Source organism: Eublepharis macularius, chromosome 2, assembly GCF_028583425.1.
Source record: "Eublepharis macularius isolate TG4126 chromosome 2, MPM_Emac_v1.0, whole genome shotgun sequence".
Classification (NCBI taxonomy): Eukaryota; Metazoa; Chordata; class Lepidosauria; order Squamata; family Eublepharidae; genus Eublepharis; species Eublepharis macularius.
Window position 1 is genome coordinate 178306260 of NC_072791.1, and position 26384 is coordinate 178332643.

The window sequence follows — 26384 nt, forward strand, 5'->3', positions numbered from 1 at the left end:
CCTAGTTATGCATACCCTCACTCCCAAACATTTTGTTGTTAGGTCTGCTTCCTGTGGCAGCAATTTTGTTGTACCTTCAACCCTTGGTCAGAATTCAAAGGTATCCACAGGCTCAAAAAGACTAGGGACTTCTGCTGCAAAGCAGGCCTTATACTGGGGATAAGTCTGATTTGCAGACTTCTGCTGCAAATCATGCCTTATTTATTTATTTGTTTGTTTGTTTGTTTGTTTGTTTGTTTGTTTTATCATATTTATATTTCGCCCTCCCCACAAGCAGGCTCAGGGCGGATAACATGCCTTATGCTGGAGAGAAAGCAAGATGGAAGAGATGAGAGTGCCCAGTAATCTCATTGCAGGAGCCTGCTCAAGAGTGGCCATGAATGTTCTGAAGGGGGACTCCAAATCAGTGTTGCTGGCTAGATCAGAGCCAAACTAAACATTACAGTTTTTAAAGAATCAAGTCTGAGGAACAAGAATGTGTCTCTAAAACTGAGGGAGAGCTCAATTCAGTACAGAACTGCGGTGTGGGGGAGGAAGGGGTACTACCTCCCCGCATGCCATTTCCCCAAGCCGAAACATGCTATATGCCTCTGTAAATGCCTTAAAAAGGTAATCTCAGAGCAATCAGAGCAGGCTGCTGCAGTGGGAAGCTTGTACACCCTTTACTTCCCTCCGTGTCCTCTTGTTCTTTCTCTGGCATGATGCGTGAATTTCAGGTGACAGCAAGATGGCCTACTATACCTTATGTCAGGAAGAGAGTGAGAAAGCAATGAGGGGAGTAAAGGGTGCTCAAGCTTTCCACTGCAGTAGCCCACCTTGTACTATTCAGTAGCACTATGATGGCTCTCTTCACAAGAGGAGCAGGATCATATGGTGGGAAGCCTGTGTGCCTTATTCTTCCTACTCTGCCTTCTCACTTTTTTCTCAACATAAGGCAAAGCAGCATAGGTGGCCTCAAAATTGGGTTTAGTCTCTGTCTTTCATTTTGGTAAGACCAGGGATGTAGGCCTTGCTCTCACACAAGCCTGAGGAGTGTGTTTAATCTCCCACTCTCCAAGGCCTTAGAACTTATACCTAGACTCCCACAAAATAGCTGATGAGATGGTAAACCTGTGTTAATTATGAGCTGAATGAGTTTATGTGATGGAATGAATAAATCTTCTTAAACATAGAAAATCAGGATGTCAGGGAAAAGGCTATACTAGAAGCCTTCTCCATTTTTTGTTTTGTTTACTATAACATGAAAGTTGTTTTTATAATGGAGGAACATTCCATTATGGAAATTCCATTATCCTACATGTAGTATGTGAGAGGGAAGGCAGCATGTTATAGCCCAATCTCGTCAGATCTTGGAAGCTAAGCAGAGTTATTACTTGGACAGGAGACCACCAAGGAAGACTCTGCAGAGGAAGGCATTGGCAAACCACTTCTGCTTCTCACTTGCTTCAAAGGCCCCTTGCTGGTGTCACCATAAGTCGATTGTAACTTGACAGCACTTTACACATACATGTAGTATGAAGTTGTAAAATCCAGATACAGGTTTACCACCCTACCTACACTGAGTTAGGATGCATGTTGAGCTTCCTACCAGGCTTAATGTGATCTAGGACTTCTATAAAGGTGGAAGAAGATGTACTGCCTAAGAAGTCTCATGGACTTTTTATTGTATAACATCCTACGAGGAAAGGTTGAGGGAGTTCAGTATGTTTAGCCCGGAGAGGAGATGACTGAGAGGTGATATGATAATCATCTTCAAGTACTTGAAGGGCTGTCATATAGAGGATAGTGCACAGTTGTTTTCTGTTTCCCAAGAAGGTCGAACCAGAACCAGTGGGTTGAAATTAAATCAAAGAAGTTTTTGGCTAAACATTAGGAAGAACTTCCTGACAAAGTGGTCCCTCAATGGAACAGGCTTCCTCGGGAGGTGATGGGCTCTTCTTCTTTGGAGGTTTTTAAGCAGAGGCTAGATGGCCATCTGACAGCAATGCTGATTCTATGAACCTAGGCAAATCATTAGATGGAGGGCAAGAAGCAATACATCAGTGCTTTGTTCTCGTGATCCCTTCTTACATGCCCAAGGCAATGCCAATTATCCCCCAGTGAGTTTGGCTAGGGATCCTGGAGGTATTTTGCCATCTTCTGGGTATGGAGCAGGGGTCACTGGGGTGTGTGGAGGGGGGGAAGAAATTGTGAATTTTTTTGCATTGTGCAGGGGGTTGGACTAGATGACCCTGGAGGTCCCTTCCAACCCTATGATTCTATGATGCTATCAGTGAGATGTTGGGCTGATGCAACGCACTAGCCTGCTCAGATTCTGATTGGATTTCTGGGTATGTTTGTGGATGTTGTAGGTGTTAAATTGATAGATACAAAGTGCCTATCATTTGTCAAGGGGATCTAGTAACAAAATGAGCGTAATATATGAACTGTCCTATAATAACTTCAAGGCAGATATACATTTATTGCCGCACTGCTTACTAACAAACACCACAAATATTTCTTAGTATGCTTTGCAGTAACTGTGAAAAGATGATAGTCTTGGATACTTTAAGGCCTGATGATATCTTGTAAGAGTACATACATAACACCTTATGGGAACATCCCGTTGAACAAGCTAAATGTAAAAATATACATATTTTGTAATTATATGTACAAGGATGATAAATGCAGACAACTTTAATAAAGTGTTGTACATACATTTATATATGCCATTCATTTCATGCTTCATTTGCAATGCACTCTTATGAAGGATTTTTATTAAAAATCTAATAAAGAAATAAAACTACTATTCATTATAATACAGGTAAGGGCACAATAATACAGTACATTCATATAGAAATTCTACCATGGTATTTTGATAATAAAAAGATAAAATGTAAAAAAAAAACTGAAAAAGGGGAATGTAAGTAGCAATGAAAGAAGTGAGAGCATTACACAGTTTTAAGATTTGTACTGGTATTGCATAACAATAACAACAGCTTGGATCCTGAGATACATAAATTCAAAGAACAGGTAAGAAGCAATGCTATATTTGAATGGGCTCTGAGTCCCACCTCCATAGTCCACCCGCAAAGTTCTTTTTATAATATGTCTTTGTTTTCTATAAAATGAAAACTGTACATTCAGGGGTGGGGGAATAACATGGGTTTTCTAGATTGTTATATTCTATTCCAGAGGAGCAAATTTAATTCAGGAAGTCTTTGAGGGAAACAAAGCATCCATTGATACTGACTGCCTGGTCCCTTTACCCTCCTGGCAGGAGTGGGGGGGGGGCTTGCACTTACCTTCTGTTCCTTCTTAGCATTTAGGGCCCAAATAGGCCTGCTATGACTTGCAGGAGTGCTCTCGAGGTGGTATGATGACATCACTCCCGGGAAGTGATGTCATCGCGCTACCCCAGGAGTGCACCTGGAAGGCCCATTCCTGCACCTCCCCCCCCCCTCCACAATGGCCAGGAGGCAGAGGGTGCAAGCTGGGGATCTCCCACTCCCTCCAGGGGAATGGGATCCCTAACTAACAGACCAGGAATATTAGAACTCATCACCTTAAACCCAAAGACACCATGGAAGCAAATATACTTGAAAAGAATGTTAAACCATTTGAAAAAATGTTTTATCCTTTGTTAAAAGAATTACTAAACAAATCAGTTTAAATACAAATTCTTTTACTAATTTCTTTTGAAACATCATTCCAGTCAGATCAAGTCAAGTTTACCATCTGTTGAGAACACAAATGCAGCTTTTATTCACAAATTATATTATATGGCCTCATTTGCAAAGTTTACATGCAAGCTGTTCTTGTCAAAGTTAAACCCATTGTGATGATTCATCTTAATATTCAATCAGGCGTTAAGTAAAGAGTGACAAAAGTCCACATATGGATGACAAGCTGTTTCTGCAGTAAATATTTTTCCTATTTATTGAACAGAGGCTTATAGCTTGAGAGATGTGTTCTACCAGCCACTACAGACTTCACTGTCTATAGATCAATAAAATGACAACAATGAAATAGCTATTTCACAAAAACCAGGCATCCAAAGTACCGACATATTACAACATGGCCTGCTATAGCTGCTTTGATTACTCACTTATTTATGGGAAAGAGATCAAATGAAGAATCAGAGTTTCTCAATATTTCACTTTCCTTTTCAAATGTTTGTAAATTTGTTTGTGCAATAAGATATAAAAGCTTGAAGACCATAATAATGAAAACACTTTAAAATCTTTAAAACTGATTGTGCTCTGCAAAGTTTTACATCTTAAGGCATATATCAATTCATACTAATTCCTAATGCTCCCACAAACCAGAGATAGTGGTTGTCAACAACATTATCATAGATAAAAGTTTGATTGAGATTCAACATGCAGGACTTTTTGACAAGTCAAAAAGCAAACAAAACAGAAGCAAACAAAAGCTTAAATGCTTTTCAGTGACTAATTACAAATGAAGCCAGTTATTGGGGCTCACCAGCATAATATCTTCTATCATTAATCTTATATTTTCTCAGAGAAACTTATGGATTGTTAGACAAGCATGTCTACCTTGTAGAAATTTCTGTTTACTTATCATTTGTATACAGCCATTCCGCCAAGGAGATTAGAGCAATAAACCCGAAGCTAGTGTATTCTACCTCATGACATTCCTGTGAATTAGATCATCTTGAGATATGACTTGTAAAAAGTCATTAAGTGAATGCCATGGTTGACCTAAACCACAGCATGATGACTCTCTAGTGTGCACCAACCAACCAGCATCTTGTGGCTAGTAATCACCTCATTCATTTTTTCTCAGTCACAAAAGTCACTGGAATTCTGATACTGCAGCAATAAAATGATGAGTGAACTCTGAAGAGGTACTCTAGACATGCCAAGGCTTGTATGTGCCCAGTGGAATGGTTGTTGTTTTTTTGCCTGAAAAAGACCCTCTTTGGCCATTCACAGTGTTTTATGTGCTTAGCAAAACAGCATGGAATGAGACATGGTTGTTGAGACACATAACCCCCAAGCCCATTCGGGCACAACAAAATATTTGTTCTGGTCATTGGATCCAGGCAGCCAAATATACATCTCCATCTACTGTCTCTTGGGTAAAAAGGCAGATGCAAAACTGGAAATAAAGATTCTCAAAAGATTTGAAGGTAAAACACCTAAGTAAAAGATCAGGATTTGAGTCCAGTGGCACCTAAGAGACCAACAAAATTTTCATGGTATGAGCTTTTGAGAGTCAAAACTTCCTTTTTCAAGAAATCTAGGCAGCACTTTTTTCAAGTGAGAAATAATCAGTTTGAAGAGGTATCCATTGCTTGAAAATGAATAATTTTATAGTAATTTGCTTTTCTTTGTCTTTGGTGGACAGATATGCATTGTACATCAAATACCACTAAAAGTCTTACCCTGAACTTGGATCCACAGCTACTGACATGGGATTATGAAGGTCAAGGTCAATCAGTGTAACACAGACAGTTCCATTGTAGTCGCACACAAAGATTGTGTCACTTATACGATCCACAAAGTAGAAGTTTCCAGTAAGCCAATCAACTGCCATTTGCTGTATATCTGTAACAATGAAGACAATGTTAAATTACTTGTGCTACTTCCATGAGAATAACTATATTCACATAATATATCAATGGAAAGACTGTAGATTTGAAAGATGTTAATGAATTCCTTGAGAACAAGGAAGAACAGACAATCCTTTTCCTTCAGTTATTTACTACGAAAAATATAGAGACTAGAGGTGGGCCCAGACCAGGAAAACCCCACAGACCATGGGACGGGGTCCATCAATTTTCACGGACCACAGACCATGAACTTTTCACAGACCTGCCTGGTTCGCAGACCGGTTCATCAGTCCATGGTCCATCACTTTCAGCAGCCCTGGCTCTGCCCCTTCATACCCAGAGAGCCCAAACTCACAGAGAATCTTCAGTGGCCTCTCCTCCAGCCACCCTCCAAGTTTGGTCACCATTGCATTTCGGACGTCTGAGTTACAGACCTCCAAAGTGACTGTCCCCAGAAAACTTCCAGAAGAGTCACAAATGCCAATTGACTTGCATTGGCTAGCAGCACCAAAAAGTTGCAATGAGGCAAAATCAAACAGAAAGGAGTAGGGATGTGCGTTTCGGCATTCAGAATGCCGAAAGAATGCCGAAACAAAAGTGTTTCGGCTTCTTTCGGGGAATGCCGAAACGTTTCGGGGAATGCCGAAACGTTTCGGGTAGCCGAAAGAAAAAAGCCGAAACGTTTCGGGATTCTTTCGGCTTTCTTTTGGCTTTTCAATGGGAAAATGCCTCCGTCTTCCCGGACGTCTGGGGGAGGCATTTTCCCACCGAATAAGCCCAAAATTGGTGGGGACCTTCCTCTAACCCTTCTCTAACAACCACCCAAGTTTCAGACAGATTGGACTTTGGGGGGGCCATGTTATGGCCCCCCAAAGCAGGTCCCCCCATCCTCCCATAAGAAAGCGAAGGAGCAGCATATTGTTAGCATGCTGCTGCTCATCTTTCTTCATTATTTCCTATGGGGAAAAAATGAAGAGGCAGGCTTCCTTTGCCAGGGGTGGCATTTTGCATGCAAAATGCCCCCTTACCCTCAGGGGCCCTTCTCCCACCCCTCCTCCCACCCCCCACCAAGGCTCAGCCTGCTCCCACTTGGGGGGGCATTTCATGGCCTCCCCAAGTAGGTGCTCTAATCTCTACCACTGACAGCTGGGGGAGGCTTGTCTTGCCAGGGGTGGCATTTTGCATGCAAAATGCCCCCCAGCCCTCTGGGGCCCTTCTCCCACCCTTCCTCCCACCCCCACCAAGGCTCAGACTGCTCCCACTTGGGGGGGGCATTTCATGGCCTCCCCAAGTAGGTCCTCTCAGCCCCTAAAGTCCACCCCTTACAGCCCCACACAAACCCAATTCCCCCCCAGCTGCCACACACAGACCCAAATCCCCACATTAGCCCCTCACAGACCCAAATCCACCCCCACCTGCCCCACACCCATAACCCCAGGAACAGGCTGGCAAAGGCCAGCCCTCTCCCTTTGTTCCCTATGCTGGGAACTTCTAAACTCTCTTTCCCTGGGCAATTCTGCACAGCCCAGGGGTGCCACAATGGTGGGCACACTTCTGAGTGCCAGCTGGTCCCTGTGAAAGAGCACCTGAACCACAGACACCCTCCCTCAAATTCCCCCACCACCTACAGAGATGGCTGGCCAGCCAGCCCCATTGTTCCCTATGATGGGAACCAACTGCACAACAAAGAATAAAACAAGAACAACACAAAATAAAGTTTTAAATTTTTTTTCTCCCTTCCAAAGTACAAGTAGGCAAAGCATTATGACACATTACACCAGCAGTCCCCCACACAGAAAAATAACACAACTCACTTAACATCAGAGAATCACAAAGCACGATTCCTGTCAAAAACACTTTATTTCTTGAACAGCTTTAGGTTACACAGCAGGGGGGAACACCAAAGGGCATGGCAGCACTATCTTACACAAAAATAACACAACTCACTTAACATCAGAGAATCACAAAGCACAATTCCTGGCAAAAACACTTTATTTCTTGAACAGCTTTAGGTTACACAGCAGGGGGGAACACCAAAGGGCATGGCAGCACTATCTTACACAAAAATAACACAACTCACTTAACATCAGAGAATCACAAAGCCCAATTCCTGTCAAAAACACTTTATTTCTTGAACAGCTTTAGGTTACAAAGTAGGAGGACACAACAGGGCATGATAGCAATGTACTACAAAAAATAATACAACCCACTTCACCGTTTTTGACAGCAATTGTGTTTGTGTGATTCTCTGATGTGAAGTGAGTTGTGTTATTTTTGTGTAGTACACTGCTTTCCTGCTCTGTGGTGCCTTCCTACTGTGTAACCTAAAGCAGTTACAGAAATAAAGTGCTTTTGACAGCAATTTTTTGGGGTGATTCTTTAATGTGAAGTGAGTTGTGTTATTTTTGTGTAAGATACTGCTTCCATGCCCTTTGGTGTTCCCCCCCTGCTGTGTAGCCTAAAGCTGTTCAAGAAATAAAGTGTTTTTGACAGGAATTGTGCTTTTGTGATTCTCTGATGTTAAGTGAGTTGTGTTATTTTTGTGTAAGATAGTGCTGCCATGCCCTTTGGTGTTCCCCCCTGCTGTGTAACCTAAAGCTGTTCAAGAAATAAAGTGTTTTTGACAGGAATCGTGCTTTGTGATTCTCTGATGTTAAGTGAGTTGTGTTATTTTTCTGTGTGGGGGACTGCTGGTGTAATGTGTCATAATGCTTTGCCTACTTGTACTTTGGAAGGGAGAAAAAAAATTTAAAACTTTATTTTGTGTTGTTCTTGTTTTATTCTTTGTTGTGCAGTTGGTTCCCATCATAGGGAACAATGGGGCTGGCTGGCCAGCCATCTCTGTAGGTGGTGGGGGAATTTGAGGGAGGGTGTCTGTGGTTCAGGTGCTCTTTCACAGGGACCAGCTGGCACTCAGAAGTGTGCCCACCATTGTGGCACCCCTGGGCTGTGCAGAATTGCCCAGGGAAAGAGAGTTTAGAAGTTCCCAGCATAGGGAACAAAGGGAGAGGGCTGGCCTTTGCCAGCCTGTTCCTGGGGTTATGGGTGTGGGGCAGGTGGGGGTGGATTTGGGTCTGTGAGGGGCTAATGTGGGGATTTGGATCTGTGTGTGGCAGCTGGGGGGGAATTGGGTTTGTGTGGGGCTGTAAGGGGTGGACTTTAGGGGCTGAGAGGACCTACTTGGGGAGGCCATGAAATGCCCCCCCCAAGTGGGAGCAGTCTGAGCCTTGGTGGGGGGTGGGAGGAAGGGTGGGAGAAGGGCCCCAGAGGGCTGGGGGGCATTTTGCATGCAAAATGCCACCCCTGGCAAGACAAGCCTTCCCCAGCTGTCAGTGGTAGAGAAAAGAGCACCTACTTGGGGAGGCCATGAAATGCCCCCCCAAGTGGGAGCAGTCTGAGCCTGGGTGGGGGGTGGGGGGAAGGGTGGGAGAAGGGCCCCTGAGGGCTGGGGGGCATTTTGCATGCAAAATGCCACCCCTGGCAACACAAGCCTCCCCCAGCTGTCAGTGGTAGAGATTAGAGCACCTACTTGGGGAGGCCATGAAATGCCCCCCCCAAGTGGGAGCAGGCTGAGCCTTGGTGGGGGGTGGGATGAGGGGTGGGAGAAGGGCCCCAGAGGGTTGGGGGGCATTTTGCATGCAAAATGCCACCCCTGGCAACACAAGCCTCCCCCAGCTGTCAGTGGTAGAGATTAGAGCACCTACTTGGGGAGGCCATGAAATGGCCCCCCCAAGTGGGAGCAGGCTGGGCCTTGGTGGGGGGTGGGAGGAGGGGTGGGAGAAGGGCCTCTAAGGGTAAGGGGGCATTTTGCATGCAAAATGCCACCCCTGGCAAAGGAAGCCTGCCTCTTCATTTTTTCCCCATAGGAAATAATGAAGAAAGATGAGCAGCAGCATGCTAACAATATGCTGCTCCTTCACTTTCTTATGGGAGGATGGGGGGACCTGCTTTGGGGGGCCATAACATGGCCCCCCCAAAGTTCAATCTGTCTGAAACTTGGGTGGTTGTTAGAGAAGGGTTAGAGGAAGGTCCCCACCAATTTTGGGCTTATTCGGTGGGAAAATGCCTCCTCCAGGCGTCCTGGAAGACGGAGGCATTTTCCCATAGAAAAAAGCCGAAAGAATGCCGAAATAATGCCGAAAGAATCCTGAAAGTCGAAAGCCGAAAGAGATTCTTGTTTCGGCTTTCGGCTTTAACGATAGAGAATCTTCTTTCGGCTTTCTACTTTCGGCTATAGCCGAAAATTTTTGGCTTGCACACCCCTAGAAAGGAGTGAGGGAAGAGCCCCCTCACTCACCACACAGACACCTCCCCAGCCACTGCCTAGGGAATTAATTCTTGCTCCTTGTTCACATAGAGAAGAATGGGAGCTCTCTGGTTGGCAGGCAGAGCTGCCTATCAAGGTTTTGAGGGATAAGATTGGCTGCAGAACGTCCACCCCTCCATTGCCTAGGGAATTCATTCTTGCTCCTTGCTCCATAGAGCAGAATGAGAGCTCTCTGCTTGGCAGGCAGAGCTGCCTAAAGTTTTTAAGGTAAAAAGGTCTGCAAAAGGTCTGCAGACATCTCCATTGTCTAGGGAACTGATAGATTGGTGCCAGGATGTCTGGACTCATGGACCAACGGACCATGGACCAACAGATCAAAATTCGTGAAAAAGGTGAGTCCCACAAACTGTGTGTTCGCAAACCACGAACCAGGCCAGACCGTGTCTAATTTAGGTCCGTTTTCCGGACTGTGGCCACCTCAATTAGAGACTCATGATCTTTGATATCTGGTATTTTTAGCTATGCACCATAGTCATAAAGCTGCAAAGAAATACAATAACTGGTATCAGATTGCTTCTATGGAAACTTAATTACACCTTTCAAAAACATGCTCTGAAGCCCTGAATAGATGTTGTTATAATTTATTTCCTTCATTTATAACCCCACTTTTCTCCTCAATAGGGACACATAATATTTTCTGCTTTGTCATTTTATTCTCACAACAACCGTGTAAGGTAGGTTAGGCTGAGTGTGTGTGAGCAGCCCAAGGTTGCCCAGCAAGCTTCCATAGCAGGGTCAAAATTCAAACTTGGGTCTCCAAGATTCTTGCCTGACACTCTAACCACTACACCACACTGTCAATGTATCAAGGTTTTATAATTTTAGCCAGAATAACCATATATTACGTTTTTCAGCTTGATCTCAAGCCACATGAGGCCAGAACATAACTATCAGGACAACTGCAAAGAAACATTTGGTGTGGTGCTTGCAACTTGTTAAAGGATGGCCCTTTTGGAGAGTTGGGACGGTTATGAACAGATTGCAGAGGACTGCAGAGGACTTGTTTTAAGTGCTACAGGAGCACTGCTTTTACAAAGGTGGAGTAAATTAAACCTTTAGGGAAAAAACAGTGAATGAAGCGTTTTAAGGAGCAGGGAAAGGAGCACAACGTTGCAAATATGGTACGTGGATTTATACTGCATGTGTCCCATTTCTGTTAGCACTGAGAAATCCCAGAGAGAATGCTTCCTGGCTTTGGTTTCCTTTAGATGAGAGAACATGGGAGAATTATGGTATTAAAAATGTGTATCTGTCTAGCTGTCCATCCAGCTGGATAACTAAAATATATAGCTATGATGTCAATTTTTGACTCAGTCAGAGCCATAGCCAGCTTTCCTTGCAAGTAGTGGCTGTCACAGTCCTGTGAGAGATGTCAAAGAATTTTTTTTTCCAAACTCAAATGTATTTCTGTGCTTCTGAATTGATAATGTCAGAAACATATAAACAGATTATAAAGGGTTTTTTTCTCTTTAGAATTTGAAACTACTTCTAATGAACACCTTTCTTAAATAAATAAGAGATGTATTAAATTATCATTTGCTCCTTTCAAGTATCCTATGCTCACACAGTTATACTAGATAATCAAGATTTGAGTCCAGATTTGAATCCAACAAGATTAGTAGATAATGGGAGGCTGGATTCCGCCCCCCGCCCCCCGCCCACGCCATGATATATACTCTATTATAAACAAGACTTTACTTGGGAGAAAAAAAACAGAATACGACATTGGCAATCTCCCTTATAGACATTGTATTGTATTGTTCACAGCTGTCACTTCTATTATAACCTTTCTCCTCCAGCTCCTCTTCCCTTTTAATTCAGAAGTGATATTTTGACCTTCCTTTGCTGTTGCTGCAAGAGTTAGAAACACAGGGTTTTATTGTGATATGACATAGAAATACCTGTTTCAGAATCTTTCTCCAGCAATTGCTAAGGGTGGGCAGTTTAATCTGGAAAGTATAACAATGATTTTAGGTTGGTTTTACCTTGTACCACTAAACAGAACTCAGAATGTGGAATTATGGAATGTTTTGTCTAGGAAAGACGTGGAATGCCACTCATAGGAATTTTTATAGAAAAAGTAAAGAAACATTCAGTTAATTTTTGTCTACCATGCACTGGAACAGAGGTTTCTAGAATAAAATAGCATATCTTTTATGTACTCTTACCAATTAGAATTTTATGAAGGGCATAGCATGTTCAGCACTGATTATTACAGTATTAGGAGATGGACTGCATGGTTAATAGAACAACGTTAGACGAAATCATCCCATCAGTTACCGAATTAAATTCAAGGCCATGACTTTTACGTTCAAAGCTCTTCATGGCCTTGGTCCCTCATATCTGCAAAACTGCCTCTTTCCCTATGTTCTACCAGGACAGCTTTGCTCATCTGCACAGGGCCTTCTGCAGAATCACCCTGCAGTTGGGCACAGGGCTGGCACGCCCATTGAGGCCAGGTAGGCGGTTGCCTTAGGGCGCGGGGCGCCGGAGGACGTGCTGGGGGCGGGAGCACATGCTTTGTTTAAATTAGCAAAAATTAGTTTTGCTTTGGTTCAGAAAGATTTTATCTGTGTGCTTGGTTTTATGCTTGTTCTTAATTTTTCTGCTACCATATCCTGGTACTGTCTGCTACCATGTTTCACTGAATGTCCTAACTATAGTTTATTTTTGTACTTGTTCAGTGAATGCCCTAGTTGTTGATTATATTGTATTTCACTTGCACTGCATAATGTGCCTTGGATCTCAGTGAGAAACATGGACTATAAATAATAATAACAGCAACAACAATATCACCTCATGACACTCACTTATACGGAATCATTTGTATGTTGCTTTATCAGCAGTCTCATGCCAGAATAAAACTTGCTTAGGGTAAAACTTCCACTTGATGCGTAACAATGAACAACATCAGAAAGTTGTTTGAGGATGTTATATATACATAACACCTTCACGCATATGCCCCACTCCTCACATTACAAGTTTCTATATTGTGGATATTCTTCCTTATCCAGTCTTCTAGTGACATTAAGGTCCAGCTCAAAGTATTTTGCTGTCTTAAGGAGAGCAGTGATGGGGCAAGTTTGAGAAGTAATGTGCCAACAGCTGGCATAAGACAAACCCAACCAGTGATATAAACAACTCATTTTGCAAGATTTTTAACCCCACCATGTGATTTTTCCACATCTTCCCTTCCTGTTCCTCGTCTTGTGGGTTTTTCGATTTGCAGTCTGAGGTATGTTCAAAATTAAATATATGAAAATTTTAGAATGAGATTATGCTTTCTCTCGTCTGTATTTTATGTTAGTGCTATACCCTAAGCACTGAAATGCCTTTGGAAATACAAATGATCCTATTTATTCATTAACCTGTTATTCTACAATGCAGATTTGTTGGTGAAAGAGAAATACTTAGCCTGACCAATCACCTCCATACTGGAAATGTAGATTAAAATATCAGATTATATTGATGAATTTAAAAGTTTTGATGTCTTCATGGAAGTGTTAGACATAATTGAATTTCCTTTTTCATACATAATTTGAAATGAAGGATATTTTTCTATAAAAAGAAATGATCTTATTTCATTTGAGAAGGGGCAAGGAGAGAGAGAGATGATGTTATTTTTGAGGGTCAGGAAGGAGAGACTTGGTTTGTATAATATCCACTGGCACCAAGAGACTAGATCCTTTTAAGCCACATTGATTTCCAAGGGAGAGATTTTACATTCCTTCTGCTAGATCACCCTAGGGAAGGAAACCAAAATAATATAAAATAATGTCTTCTCATTTATACTTCTTGGAAGTAGAAATATTTTTCTTTAATTGCTTCACATGAATGCAATCTGGTAAAGCAATATCATCTTAGAGTAAAATAATTTTAAAAACCATGAATTTTTAAAAAATCAAGGAATATTTCTCATTTTTTAAAAACCCCAAACAGAAAATCCATTATTTTCTAGTTCATTGTAATCAATGAGCTAAGAGAGGAGGCTGCTGACAATAACAGGCAGAGTGGATATTACCTAACTCTTCTTCCCCTTGCATTCATATCATGCCTACCCAGCTCCAATATATCCACAAAATAGGAAAGAATGCATAGCAGTTGTTTTTACAGGTGCACTGATCACATAATAATCCAAATGTCAGGCTTTCAGCATTGTAAGAATAGCAGTATTCTGCTAAAAGTCAATATTCTGTTTCAAGAGGAGGAGGTGGAGATATCCATTTGCCCACATTTTTAACAGCAACATGTAAATATTGGTGAAAATTAAGTTATTATTAAACAGACTTTTCCATTTCAAATATGCCCCAAATGATGATAACAAAATAATCAATAAAGATAAGTTTGGTGTTTTTATAACATTATTGTAAAAAGGAGGGGCAGATCTCACTACATGCAATGGTTCACCTGAGTTGAACAACAATATCTTTCAGGTCAATATATTACTTGCACTTGAGCAACTTCCAAATTCAGTGTTCTTTCAGCTACTACATCTGACAGCTACAAAACATGTGTTGTGTACTTCATATATTGAAACATTGCTTGCACTTTGTGTTTTGTGTCTGTCTTTTTGTTTGTGTTCCCTGCTTGTGAATTATAAATGACCTAATGCTTTCGAGAGAGGAAAGTTGCAATGAATTATCAAAGTTTGCCTCAGCCTAAAAAGCACATACCACACTTTTTTTCTAAGTAAATGAAAAACCTACTTAACTAGCAGATGCATTTTTAATGAACAGAGCTTTTAATCTCTGCAGTGTTTCTCTCGCAGCAAAGAAATAAAAGACATTAAACTTCTTTGAATTTTACAGCCCTCTAGTTTGTCAGGCAAGTTGACTCCTATACCCAGTTTAATAAAGCTTCTGAAATAAAGCTTTTTAAAATTCTTCCTTGATTCAAATATTTCTTGGTACATTCTGCTGAGTAGAGGTGAGCAAGGACCGGGAAGAGGGCATGGACCGCTGGTCTGTGGTCCATTGATTTTCACAGACCACAAACTTTTAAACAGACCAGCCCAGTTCGTGAACCAGGTTACATCACTTCTGGGGCCCTGGCTCTGCCCCTTCACACACAGACAGCCCAAACTCACAAAGAATCTTCAGCAGCCTCTCCTCCATCCACCCTCCAAGTTTGGTTAAGGATGTCTGAGTTACAGGCCCCCAAAGAGGCCACCCCAAGGAAACTTCCAGTACAGAGAATCGGAGTTGCAAAAGCCAACTGGCTGGCATTGCCTCGCAGCACCCAAAAGTTGTAATGAAAACCTGGGATGGAGTCGAAGAATCTTCCTCTGAGAAGGTCGGCCTCCAGAGAGTAATGACGCTCCCTAGCGGGATAATGGGAGAGGCCGGAAGGCCCATTGTAAATTATGGGAAACAAGAATGCCAATTTACTTGCATGGGCTCCATTGAAATACATTACAGCAAAAAAAATTGCAAACAAAATGTGGAATGGATTTTCGAGGAAGATCTCTGAGCCCAGACAGACTATACAGGGACTGGAAAGACAGGCCCCACAGTGCAATGACAGCCCCTGGAAATAGCAGAAGGGCTCTGGGATTGGAATGACAGACCCCTGAGTGGAGTAACAGCCCCTGCGTGTAGCCAAAGTGCTCTGGGACTGCAATGACATGCCTCTGAATAAAAAGATGATCCCTGGGAATAACAGAAGGCCTCTTGGAGTGGAATGACAGCCCCTCAGTGGAGTAATGGCCCCTGGGTGCAGCAGAAGTGCTCTGAGACTGGAATGACAGGCCCCTGAGTGGAATGACGACCCCTAGGTGTAGCCATAGGGCTCTGGGACAGGAATGACAGGCCCGATTGGAATGTGGGCCCCTAGGTGTAGCATAAGGGCTCTTATAGAGGAATGATAGGAACCTGATTCCAAGGACAGACTCAGGGTGTTGCCGAAGGGCTGTAGCACTGGAATGGCAGGCCCCTGAGTGGAATGATGGACTCTAGGGGTAGGAGAAGGGCTGTGAGACTGGCATGACAGCGCCATGAGTGCAATGACAGCCCCTGGGAGTAGAGAAAGTGGAATTAAATACTTTCCATTTTAATTATTTCTAGAAGATGTGTAGCTATCACCGAATCAGTTCCATCTGTATATTTATCCTTCATTTCAGCTCCTCTGTTTACTTATGCTTTCATGAGGTTGATATGAGCCACTTCCTCTATTTTCAAGCAAAAATCCTGCCCATGTCTCCCTTCCTCCTCTCCTTTCCAATTCTGCACCCTCCCAGACCTTCCTGTTCCCATTACGTGTCACACCCTGCCTGAGTTCTTTGCTCACTTTTGCTCACTTTGTTCACCACTGACCCAAAGCACCCTCCTTAGACTCTCTTGTGAAAAATCCCATCTCAAACTCTAGTTTAGAAACCGTTAACAAACTGCATTTATGCTTTTATCTTGTTTTATGGTTTTACTATTTTATCTCTTTATGCATTTAGTTTGTTATTATCCGCTTTGATCCCGCTTGCAGGGAGAGTGGACTATAAATCCCATTTTAGTATATGTGCTGCCGAAGCGAGCACAAGAGTGGACTATAAATCCAATAACATTAACAAATAAATAGTCCAGGACTCCTCAACCTTTTGAGCCTGCAGGCCCCTTTGTAATTTTGACACACCAAGGTGGGTGCAGACACAGGTGAGCCAGCCAGGAAAGAATGGCCACAGTGTACTTTCACTCACACAGTGAAGATTCTTCTAATGTGGTGGCTGCTTCTACCAAAGGAATGATTTTAAAAATCCGCACAGCTGATCAGTAGCCTTGCTGGGCAAAAGTCCCACCTGGCCCCTCTCTTTCTTAAAATACTTGATGGGTACCTGGAAAATTTTACCTGGTGCCTTAGTGCCCACAAGCACCATGGTCCATTCTGCATGGCACACTTTAAGCTGATGATGCTAAGCATTCACGTCGATTGGTGCTGAAACAGCTTGGGGTAGCATCATTCTGCTCTGCACAACGTCAAGGCAAGTTGTTGACTGCTGATGAGTTCATATGTGTATGTTTGGAGCCGCATTTTGTGGGGGCTGGAGCTGACGTCAGTTTTTAAAAAAATCATTTCACAAGTGTGGCAATGTTGCAATAATGGAGCCCACCCCACCCCCCACTCCGGTATTTGCTGCTTGTGCTGTCCCTTGCCCACTGGAGAGGCAATCGGTAGTGGTGTTCTGGGGGAAACGTACTTTTCAACTTGTTATATTATCTCTCTTTTTTTTTAGTGAAACTAGGAAAGCGTTAAAATGCTGGTGCTTCATTCCCTCCCAGCTTCCCTGCCATTTTGGATCAAAAGTGCATCAGGATGGGAGGAAGGGAGGGGAAAAGCCAGCAGCAAACACACAGCTGCTACACTGAGGGGCTGTCATTTCACTCTGGGGGTCTGTCATTGCAGTCCCAGGACACTTCTGCTACACCCAGAGGCTTTTCATTCAACTCCCAGATCCTTCTACACCTTGGTGCTTTCATGCCACCCTGGAACCTGTTGTTTCAGTTCAAGAGCAGTTCTGCTACACCTAGGGGGTGTCAGTCCACTCTGACGCCAGTCATTTTACTCCCAAAACACATCTGCTACCCCCAGGGGCTGTCATTCCATACTGAGGCCTGTCATTCCATACCCGGAATGCTTCTGCTACACCTAGGGGCTTTCATTCCACTCTGGAACCTATCGTTTCAGTTCCACACTGCTTCTGCTACACACAGGGGGTGTCATCCCACTCTGAGGCCTGTCATTCTAGTCCAAAAACAGTTATTCTCTACCTAGGGGCCGTCATTCCACTCAGGGGCCTGTCATTCCAGTCCCAGAGCCTTTCTGATACTCCCAGTGAATGTCATTCCACTCAGGGGCATGTCATCCCAGTCCCAGAGCCCTTCTGATACTCACAGGGAACGTCATTCCACTCAGGGGCATGTCATCCCAGTCCCAGAGCCCTTCTGATACTCACAGGGACTGTCATTCCACTCAGGCTTCTGTCATTCCAGTGTCAAAGCCCTTCTGATAAACCCAGGGATCATCATTTTACTCAGAGGCATGCCATTCCAGTCCCAGAGGTTTTTTGAACATAAGCACATAAAAGAGGCCATGTTGGATCAGGCCAATGACCCATCCAATCCAACACTCTGTGTCACACAGTGGCCAAAAAACCCAGGTGTTCTCAGGAGGTCTGCCAGTGGGGAAGGGACACTAGATGCCCTCCCACTGATTGCCCCCCCCCCGCAAACACCAAGAATACAGAGCATCACCCAGGGGCTGTCACTCCACTCAGGGGTCTGTCATTCCAGTCCCAGAGACCTTCTGCTATTTCCAGGGGCTGTCATTGCACTGTGTGGCCTGTCTTTCCAGTCCCTGTATAGTTTATCTGTGTCTAGAGACCTTTCTGGAAAATCCATTCCACATTTTCTTTGCTCCCCTCTTTTTTTGCTGTAATGGATTTCAATGGAGCCCATGCAAGTAAATTGGCATTCCTGCCTCCAGTGATTTCCAATGGACAATCCTGTCATTCGTTTTAGTACATCCCCTTCCTGGCAGCAGAAACCCTGCTCTGGGGCTGGAATGGGGAGGGAAAGGAGGACTCTTTGAGGGGACAGTCAAGGAGATGTTTTTTGGGGGGGAGACAACAGGAGGAAGCCTCTTGGAAAGGACATGAGGACAGAGACAATCTTGGAGAGGAGGTTAAATTGGGGGGGAGGAGTGGATTTCTTTGGGCACACAGGAACAGCCCTCGGCAGGACGGGACAGGACAGGACATGATAGAGGTGATTCTGGGGGGAAGGAGAGTTTCCCCGAAGGGAACAGAAATCTCCCCATCAGGCCACAGAGAACCCAATAGCTCCCACCAGGACCTCAAAAGCCAGGAAAGAAAGCACTCCACTGTATGGGGAAGGAAAGGCTTAGAAAGAACTCAAGCAGAGAGCCCCAAAAGCGTGCTGCCAGTCATCAGAGAGTGCGTGTTTCACAGAGCCCAATAGCAGCCCCCTGGCACCTCAAAAGCCAGGAAGGAAAGCATCCCAAAAGGCACTCACTGTTTAGGGAAAGAAAGGCTTAGAAAGAACTCAAGCAGAGAGCGCCAAAAGTGTGCTGCTGGTTGTCAGGGAGTGGGTGTTTCACAGAGCCCAACAGCAGCCCCCAGGCACCTCAAAAGCCAGGAAGGAAAGCACCCCAAAAGGTACTCGCTGTTTGGGAAAGAAAGGCTTTGAAAGAACTCAAGCAAACTCAAGCCAAAAGCTGCCTTGCACCCACTGCGGGTCTGCAAGTGGGTGTGGTCAGAGCACAAATAGAACCCACCAGGAACCCAGAAGCAAGTAAGAGTTTGAAAAAAAATTGAGCCCCAGAACCCAAGGATTTGAAAAGGGAAAGAAATCAGAGAAACCCGATAGCATGGTAAAAGGATTTTTAAAAAAGTGCTCTCACCAAGCAAGCAAGAATTGAAAGGCGAAAAAAATTAAACAGGAATGGAGGAAAGAGTAAGCCTTCTTGCAACCAAAGCCCCGAAGTCCCTTGCCAAGGCACAAGCCGCTCTCACAGCATGCAATGCAAAAGAAAAACTTCTGCAGCAAGCAGTTGCTAACTTGCGCTCCCGCCCCCAAAGTGAAGCAGTGCTTTGCGCACTTTCTATTATATACAGAAACGCTACAGAATAATAGGTGCGCTCTGTTTGGCTGACAGAGCTGCAAATCAAGGTTTCCTGAGCTGAGATTGGTGTGTTCCAAACGGGGAAGGTGGCTCCACATTGTTGCCTAGGAAATTGATTGAGCGGTGACGGCGGGAATCCTGGCATAACAGGCCAACGGACAGACAGACAGAACGCCCCAAAGTTCAGCGCTTTCGTGAAAAGAGCACACACGCACCCACAGCCTGCGTGTTCGCGAATACCGAACAAGGTAAATCCGTGGGGAAATTAGGTCTGTTATGAGGTCCATGCCCACCTCTACTGCTAAGGTATTTGCAGGCAGAAAATAGACAGCAGGGGAAGTACCTTAGACTGGTTTAAGTCATTCCCTATGGAACAGACTCAAAGAGTTGCTGTTGGAGACTAGCTATCTTCAGGGTGGGAATTATCTTGCAGGGTTCCACAGGGTGCAATCTAGTTCCCAATGTTATTCAACCTCTATGTAATACCGTTAGAAGAAATCATTGGTAGCTATGGAACTGGATGCCATCAATATGCTGATGATACCCAGCTCTATATCTCACTATCCAAATGCCCTGATGGTGTAGTAGATGTCCTGAGTTGCTCCCTGACAGCTGCGATCAAATGGCAGAAAGGAAACAAACTGAAAATGAATCCAGACAAGACAGAAGTGATGTGGCTTGGGAAGGCAGAGATCTTGAAGGATATTGTGTTTGCCACCATCGATGGGGTTCAGTTGGCCTTGGCTGACTTAGGGAAGAGCCTAGAGGTTATACCAAATCCAACACGGCTGCTAGAGAAGCAAGTAATTGCAGCTAGGGGTTTGTAGGATGGGGTTGATTCAGGTTTCAGAAATACCTTAATTCCGAAGCAGCAAGCAGCGGCGGGGCCCTTTAAACTCATCCCCGAAGTTTTCCGAAAGCTTCGGAAAGCTTTGATTCTGGATTTCCAAATAGCAAAGTGCACAGCCCTAATTGCAGCTGCAGAAAACACCTTCTCCGAAGTCAGACTAGCCTAGAAGATGGCCCCTAATTTTGATATGGCTAACCTGGATGTCTGGATTCATTCCACAATAACATTGACAGTAGACTACTATAATGCACTCTACATAAGTCTCCTCTCAGTCATCTCAGAGACTCCAAATGGCACAGAATGTGACAGCTTGTGCACTGGTCTGACGAAGTGCCCTTCAACCTCAAGGTGATGCCTGAAGGTGCTCACCAAGGTTACCTCCATCTTTGACCTTTAACCTGTACTTTATAGTGGCTTAATTAAATGTCTTGTTCAGTTGTCTTATTAAATTCACAATCTCAATAACCTCTACTCCTGACACTGCAGAATAGGTAAAAGATCCCATAGAACCTGGGGAAAAAACCCTACTTGGCCCAACAATGACCAACTAATCTTGCACTTCAAGATGAAAGGAGCATATAGAGCAATCTGAAAAAGTGGTATGGCTTTGACCTCTTTTGATTGTGGCAGCTGCCTTCCTTCCACTAATCAATTCATAGGAGCTGGCCTGGCTGATGAAGCTAGCAAACAAGGCCCCATGACTATGGCAGTTCAAAATGACATTCAACTCTCTTTTCTCAGGAGGAGCAAACATGATATAAAATTTAATGTATTTTAAATGTATTGTTCATATGCTACAACAAACAATGTTATGTTTGAGAAAATCAACCCCAGACTAGTTCTGCAGGAACAGTTTTTTTAAAATATTTGGAGCCAAAGAGTGGAGGGTTACTGTGCTGTGTGTCTAGAAGGTTGCTACAAAACTACAGGGGTAGACTGGCCTTTGCATACCTCCAAAAGTACCAAAAACGCTCCTAATGAGCTGCTGCCATGGAGGGCCATTGGAGGCCAGGAGCAAACTGAACCAGATGGGCCATACAAAACTGGCAGTGCTATAGGGATCATTTACCATGGACAAACGAAGGCCATGGAGATGATGGCAAGGGATGTAGATTGCACCCATTGTAATCACCACCGTGGCTTTGATCTGAGTTAAGTGATTCCTGCAGCACTGACAGAACTGCAATGGCCCACTCTCTAAGCTTGTTCCAAGGCTATACTAAAGTCTCAGTCTGCCCTGTAAAACTAACATGGCTAACAAGCACCTTCACATCTGTTCTCCAATTGGGAGAGCAGGATTACATCCTTAGAAATGAAACGTATCTATGTTTCAGTTCCTAAACAACCATGTCAAAGCAATGGTGTCAAAGCATGTCATTCTTTGATTCAACATTGGATTTAAGCTTTTCTATGGCTAAGCCGCCTATACACAGAAATAGATCAAAATGAGTAGCGCGTTAGTCTGTTGGTAGCAGTGGAAAACAGCAAGAGTCCAGTAGCACCTATAAGAATAACAATATTAGTGGTAGGATATGATCTTTCGTGAGCCACAGGACGCTTCTTTAGATACACAGAAATGTAAAAGATAAACTGCATGCCTGATATGTTCCCAAAGTATATTATAAAACAATGCTAATGTTCCTTTATTAGTATGTAATTCTCTATACAAAGTAATTACCACATAAAATAAAGGTTTCTGAACCACTGAGCTAGTTAGTATAAGTTTGGTCTCCATATCAACTATATCATGTTTTAGATGGAAGAGCTAAGAATTCATTACAGGTTGAAAGGAATTGTCTAAAGGATAGTTATCAAGGGAAATATGGTTTGTGATGTCAACAGCAACTGAAGACAGTTCTTTTTCACAGACTTTATATCATTCAAGATTTTTTATATCAGCCCTTTTGAAATTGTTCTACATTGGTCTGAGAGCTGTGAATTTTATTTTCTATTTCACATTGGGGCTGTTGATATTCTGTTGAAGACAAACCAAGTACTAGCACCTTCAACATGGAAGAGAAAATTACATTCACAATCTTATCATCAATGGAGAGCTATTTCATTCTACTTGACATACTGTAAAGTCCTATAAATTTTATTGGGGGGCATGCAGCATTCTAGAAAGAAGTGTGGGAGGCACTATGAAATTAGAATCATATTTTTTTCTCCTACTAAACCAAAAGTTTGAACTAAAATGTATTTTTGGATGAACAAAAACTTACGTACACAGATATTGCACACACTATTATTATTAATATAATATCAATACTACAATATTCTAATATGAATAAAATAATATTAATAATTAATATTATTAATAAAAATAATCCACCTTTCTCATGGCAATCCAAGGCAGATTACACTGAATGAGTGAAAATACAATATAATCAACAACTAGAACATTCATCAAGCAAAGTACAACAATAAAAAATACTATGGACATTCAGGGAGACAGATACAATAGGGAACGTTCGTAGAAAAAAATTAAACAAGCATAAAGCCAAGCACAGAGGAGAAATCTATTTGAAACAAAGCATAACTAATTTCAGTGGCATGTTTAGCAACATGGAAACTCCCTAATACAAACATATTTACATCAGCAGACAGCATTCAATAGAGTAGTGTTTAGACACTGTCCCTATCAAGGCACCTCTCTGGACTATTTCTTATGACACAGTCCTGTAATCTGACTAGAAAGTCCTCCTGAATAATTCTGTTTTGCATAGTTTGTGGAAAGCCAGGAGAATGAGAATTTTCCTGACCTCCTCAGGCAGGCCGTTCCAGAAGGTGGAGGCCATCACAGAGAATCATGTGTGCAGGCAGCTGTTGATTTTGCCTTACTGTGGCGTGGTATCTGCAGAAGGCCCTGTTCAGATGAGCAAAACTTCCATGGCAGAACATAGAAGAGAGGCGGTTTTGTAGATATGAGTGGCCAAGGCCATGAAGGACTTTGAATGTGATAGTCATGACCTTGAATTGAGCCCAGTAACGTCACATAAATCTTTATTCCCTACGTCAAATGCAAGGAAACATGTTCTTGAAGATCAGGCCATGTGGGGTAGCTAGGTCCTTTGGAGCCCAAAATGGGGGATGGGGGTTGTGGGGGGGGGTGCATGTGCAGGAACTTATCCCTGGAGCATTTCCTTGTTGCATCAGGAATGACATGACCTGGTGCAACAAGGGGCCAATTTTCATCAAATCAAATCATCCCCACACAGAGGCCTTCACTTCTTTGTCGCACAAGGAATAATGTCATTCCTGGCATGACAAGGAAATGCTCCGGAGCACATGGGGGTGTGCTCTGGAACTCCTGGGCCCGTTACCCATGCTTCCTCTCCCCCCACCGGCCCCCCGCCCATGCTTCCTCTCCCCCCACCAAGGGAGCAGGGGCTGGGAGTAGGGCATCTGCTATCTGCAGATGTGCTATCTGAAGTAGTATGGTGTAGGAACAGTTTTAGTACGTGATCTGTTATTCATATGAACTGGACCAAACCTGTTTAGATACTTTTCTAAGAGTTATACCTATGACTTAGATAGCTGGTTCAAAATAAAAGACCTGCTCTGCTACATGCTTAGCCATATGCACTAGAAAGTCCACTTTTATTCTTTACGAGGCTTGGGTTTCATGTTAAGTAGAAGATACAGAGTCACTGCTGTGTATAATGTGGGCAATGCAAGTCATGTCCTGAATGTAAAATAGAACTCAGTCAAAATAGGAAGGTGGCTTTTTCATTAGCATTGTTTTAATCCTGTCAAAATGTACCTCTCGTTGAGTGATCATTCACTATGAGACAACTGTTCAAAGGAAAGGGAATCACCCCAGTTGCTGAGCTAATGTATCCAACACTCCCCATCTTGCTACTGGGACAGGAAAACAATCCAAATAAAACCTTTCATTAGGGCCAGCATGTGACCATGTGCAAGCTTTTGATTACTCCAGGACTCTTTGTCAGGCTGGATGTTATTTAAAAAAAAAAAGTAAAAGGAAGAAGTTTCAGGTCATGTTGTAAAGTCCTGGTGTAGCCTGCCTTGTGCTTTCAATGTTAGTTGCAGAGCTAAACCTGGCATTCAGTGACACCCTGATTTTTATGAGCAAGATGCAATAAAACATTACATTCCACAGGTAACACAAAAGGATAGACATTTAAATAGACACACTTAAAAATGCAGCATAGAATGGAAAAAAACAGAGAGTATTGGCTTGTTTGCCTCGATATCAGTGGTAAATCCTACTTAGGATTGTGAGCACCGGGTTGGGAAATTCTGGGAGATTTGGGAGTGCAGCATGGGAATGGCCAGGTTTGGGGAGGGACCTCTGTAGTCTGAAGATGCTGCAATTCCAGGAGATCGTCAGGTCTTACCTGGAGATTGGTAATCATAATCCCACCCCTCAATACCTTTGTTTTACTTGTGCCTCATGATTACCTATGGGGCATCATCACATCAGCTAAGTCAGTGGTTGGCATGATTGTTTGGGATCACTACAAGAAGCAGCAGCACAAAAACTAACAGCAGATAAAGACAGCGAATGGGCATGAGAAAATGTGAATAAAAGCAAAATTAGAGGTTGTGTAGCTTTTCACTCTGTTAAAAAAAGGTTTTGTCAGGAACATTTACAATAATTTGCCAGAAAGTTTTCAATATTTTTGCCAGGCAAGTTTTTAATGAATTTTTTCAACAGCCTTAATGTAACACACACATTGATGCACTTATTTTCTATGAATCTGTCCAGTCAAATACATTTATGCTAATTGCTCTTGTACTACAGATGAACATGGCTATCTACCTGAAACAATTTAATTACCTATTAAGTAAAATGTTTCCTTTTGTTTGCCTTGAATCTACTGCCCATCAATTTCATTGGGTGCCACAAATTCTTGGGGAGAGGGAGAAGAAGTTATTTGTATTCATTTTCACATGCCTCCATCATATCCCACTTTTAGTCATCTTTTCTCTAAACTAAAAGTCCTACTTTTCGTAGGAAAGATTAATCCTCATCTTGGTTATTTCCTTTTGCACTTTTGCCATCATCTGCAGTATCTTTTTTTGAGGTACAACAATCAGAACTGTACACAGTAATCCAAATGAGACTGTACTATGTATTAATATATATTTTATTCTTAATTCATTTCTTAATAGTTCATAGCATGGAATTTGCCTTTTCTAATGCTGCTGCATTCTGAGTCAGTATTTGCTCAAATTATTCACTAGAACCCCAAGATATGTTTCCTTCTTAGTCATTACCAGTTTTAACCCCCTTAGCATATATTAAAAGCTGAGGGGAGGGGCTGCTCCAGTATGTATCACCCTGCACGTATCTGCAATGAACTTTATTTGACACTAGGGATCCCATCACCACTTACCTGGAAGGTGGGGGGGGGGGACAGGGAACAGGCCTCCCAGGGCTGCCACAACAATGTCACTGAGATCATGGTGCTGCCCCAAGAGCGTTCCCTCGCTTTGCAGTGAGCCGATTTGGGCCCCAAACAGGATGAATCTGGCCTGTTTGGGGCCCAGATCAGCCTGCTGTGATGTGCTTGCACTCCCATGCCTTGCCCGATGAAGTCACTTCCAGCCCCCCACCAGGAGGAGAAGGAGGCCTGGCAAGCCTATTTGACACACTTGCTCATTCACACAATCCGGAGAGGTCCTCTTGGAATTCTTCACAATTCACCTCAGTTTTCACTATCCTAAATAATTTTGTATCATCTGAAAGTTTAGGAACTACACTGTCAAGGCTTCCTAAGTATTCTGCTGTTAAAATTAAAGCATAATTTCACATGAATGGATGGACTACCAAGTAACCAAAGTTTAGTAAACTGAGCTATTAAAAGGGAATACATGGGATGACTATGTCAACTCACAGTGCTTGACTATTTCTCAGTGGTTTCTTATTCAAGTGATGATGATGATGATGATGATGATGATGATAACATTCAATTTATATATTGCCTTTCAGGACAACTTAACACCCACTCAGAGCAGTTTACAAAGTATGTTATTATTATCCCCACAACAAT

The 26384-nt window shown here is 43.1% G+C and overlaps 1 protein-coding gene across 1 annotated transcript in view; it reads right to left on the reverse strand.

Moving 5' to 3' along the window:
- Positions 1-26384, reverse strand: part of LRP1B (LDL receptor related protein 1B) — a 1076743-nt gene that overhangs the window by 638108 nt on the left and 412251 nt on the right. The window contains exon 7 of the mRNA XM_054970106.1: positions 5393-5555. Coding sequence (XP_054826081.1) covers positions 5393-5555 — 163 coding nt within the window. The remainder of the gene's footprint in view (positions 1-5392; positions 5556-26384) is intronic.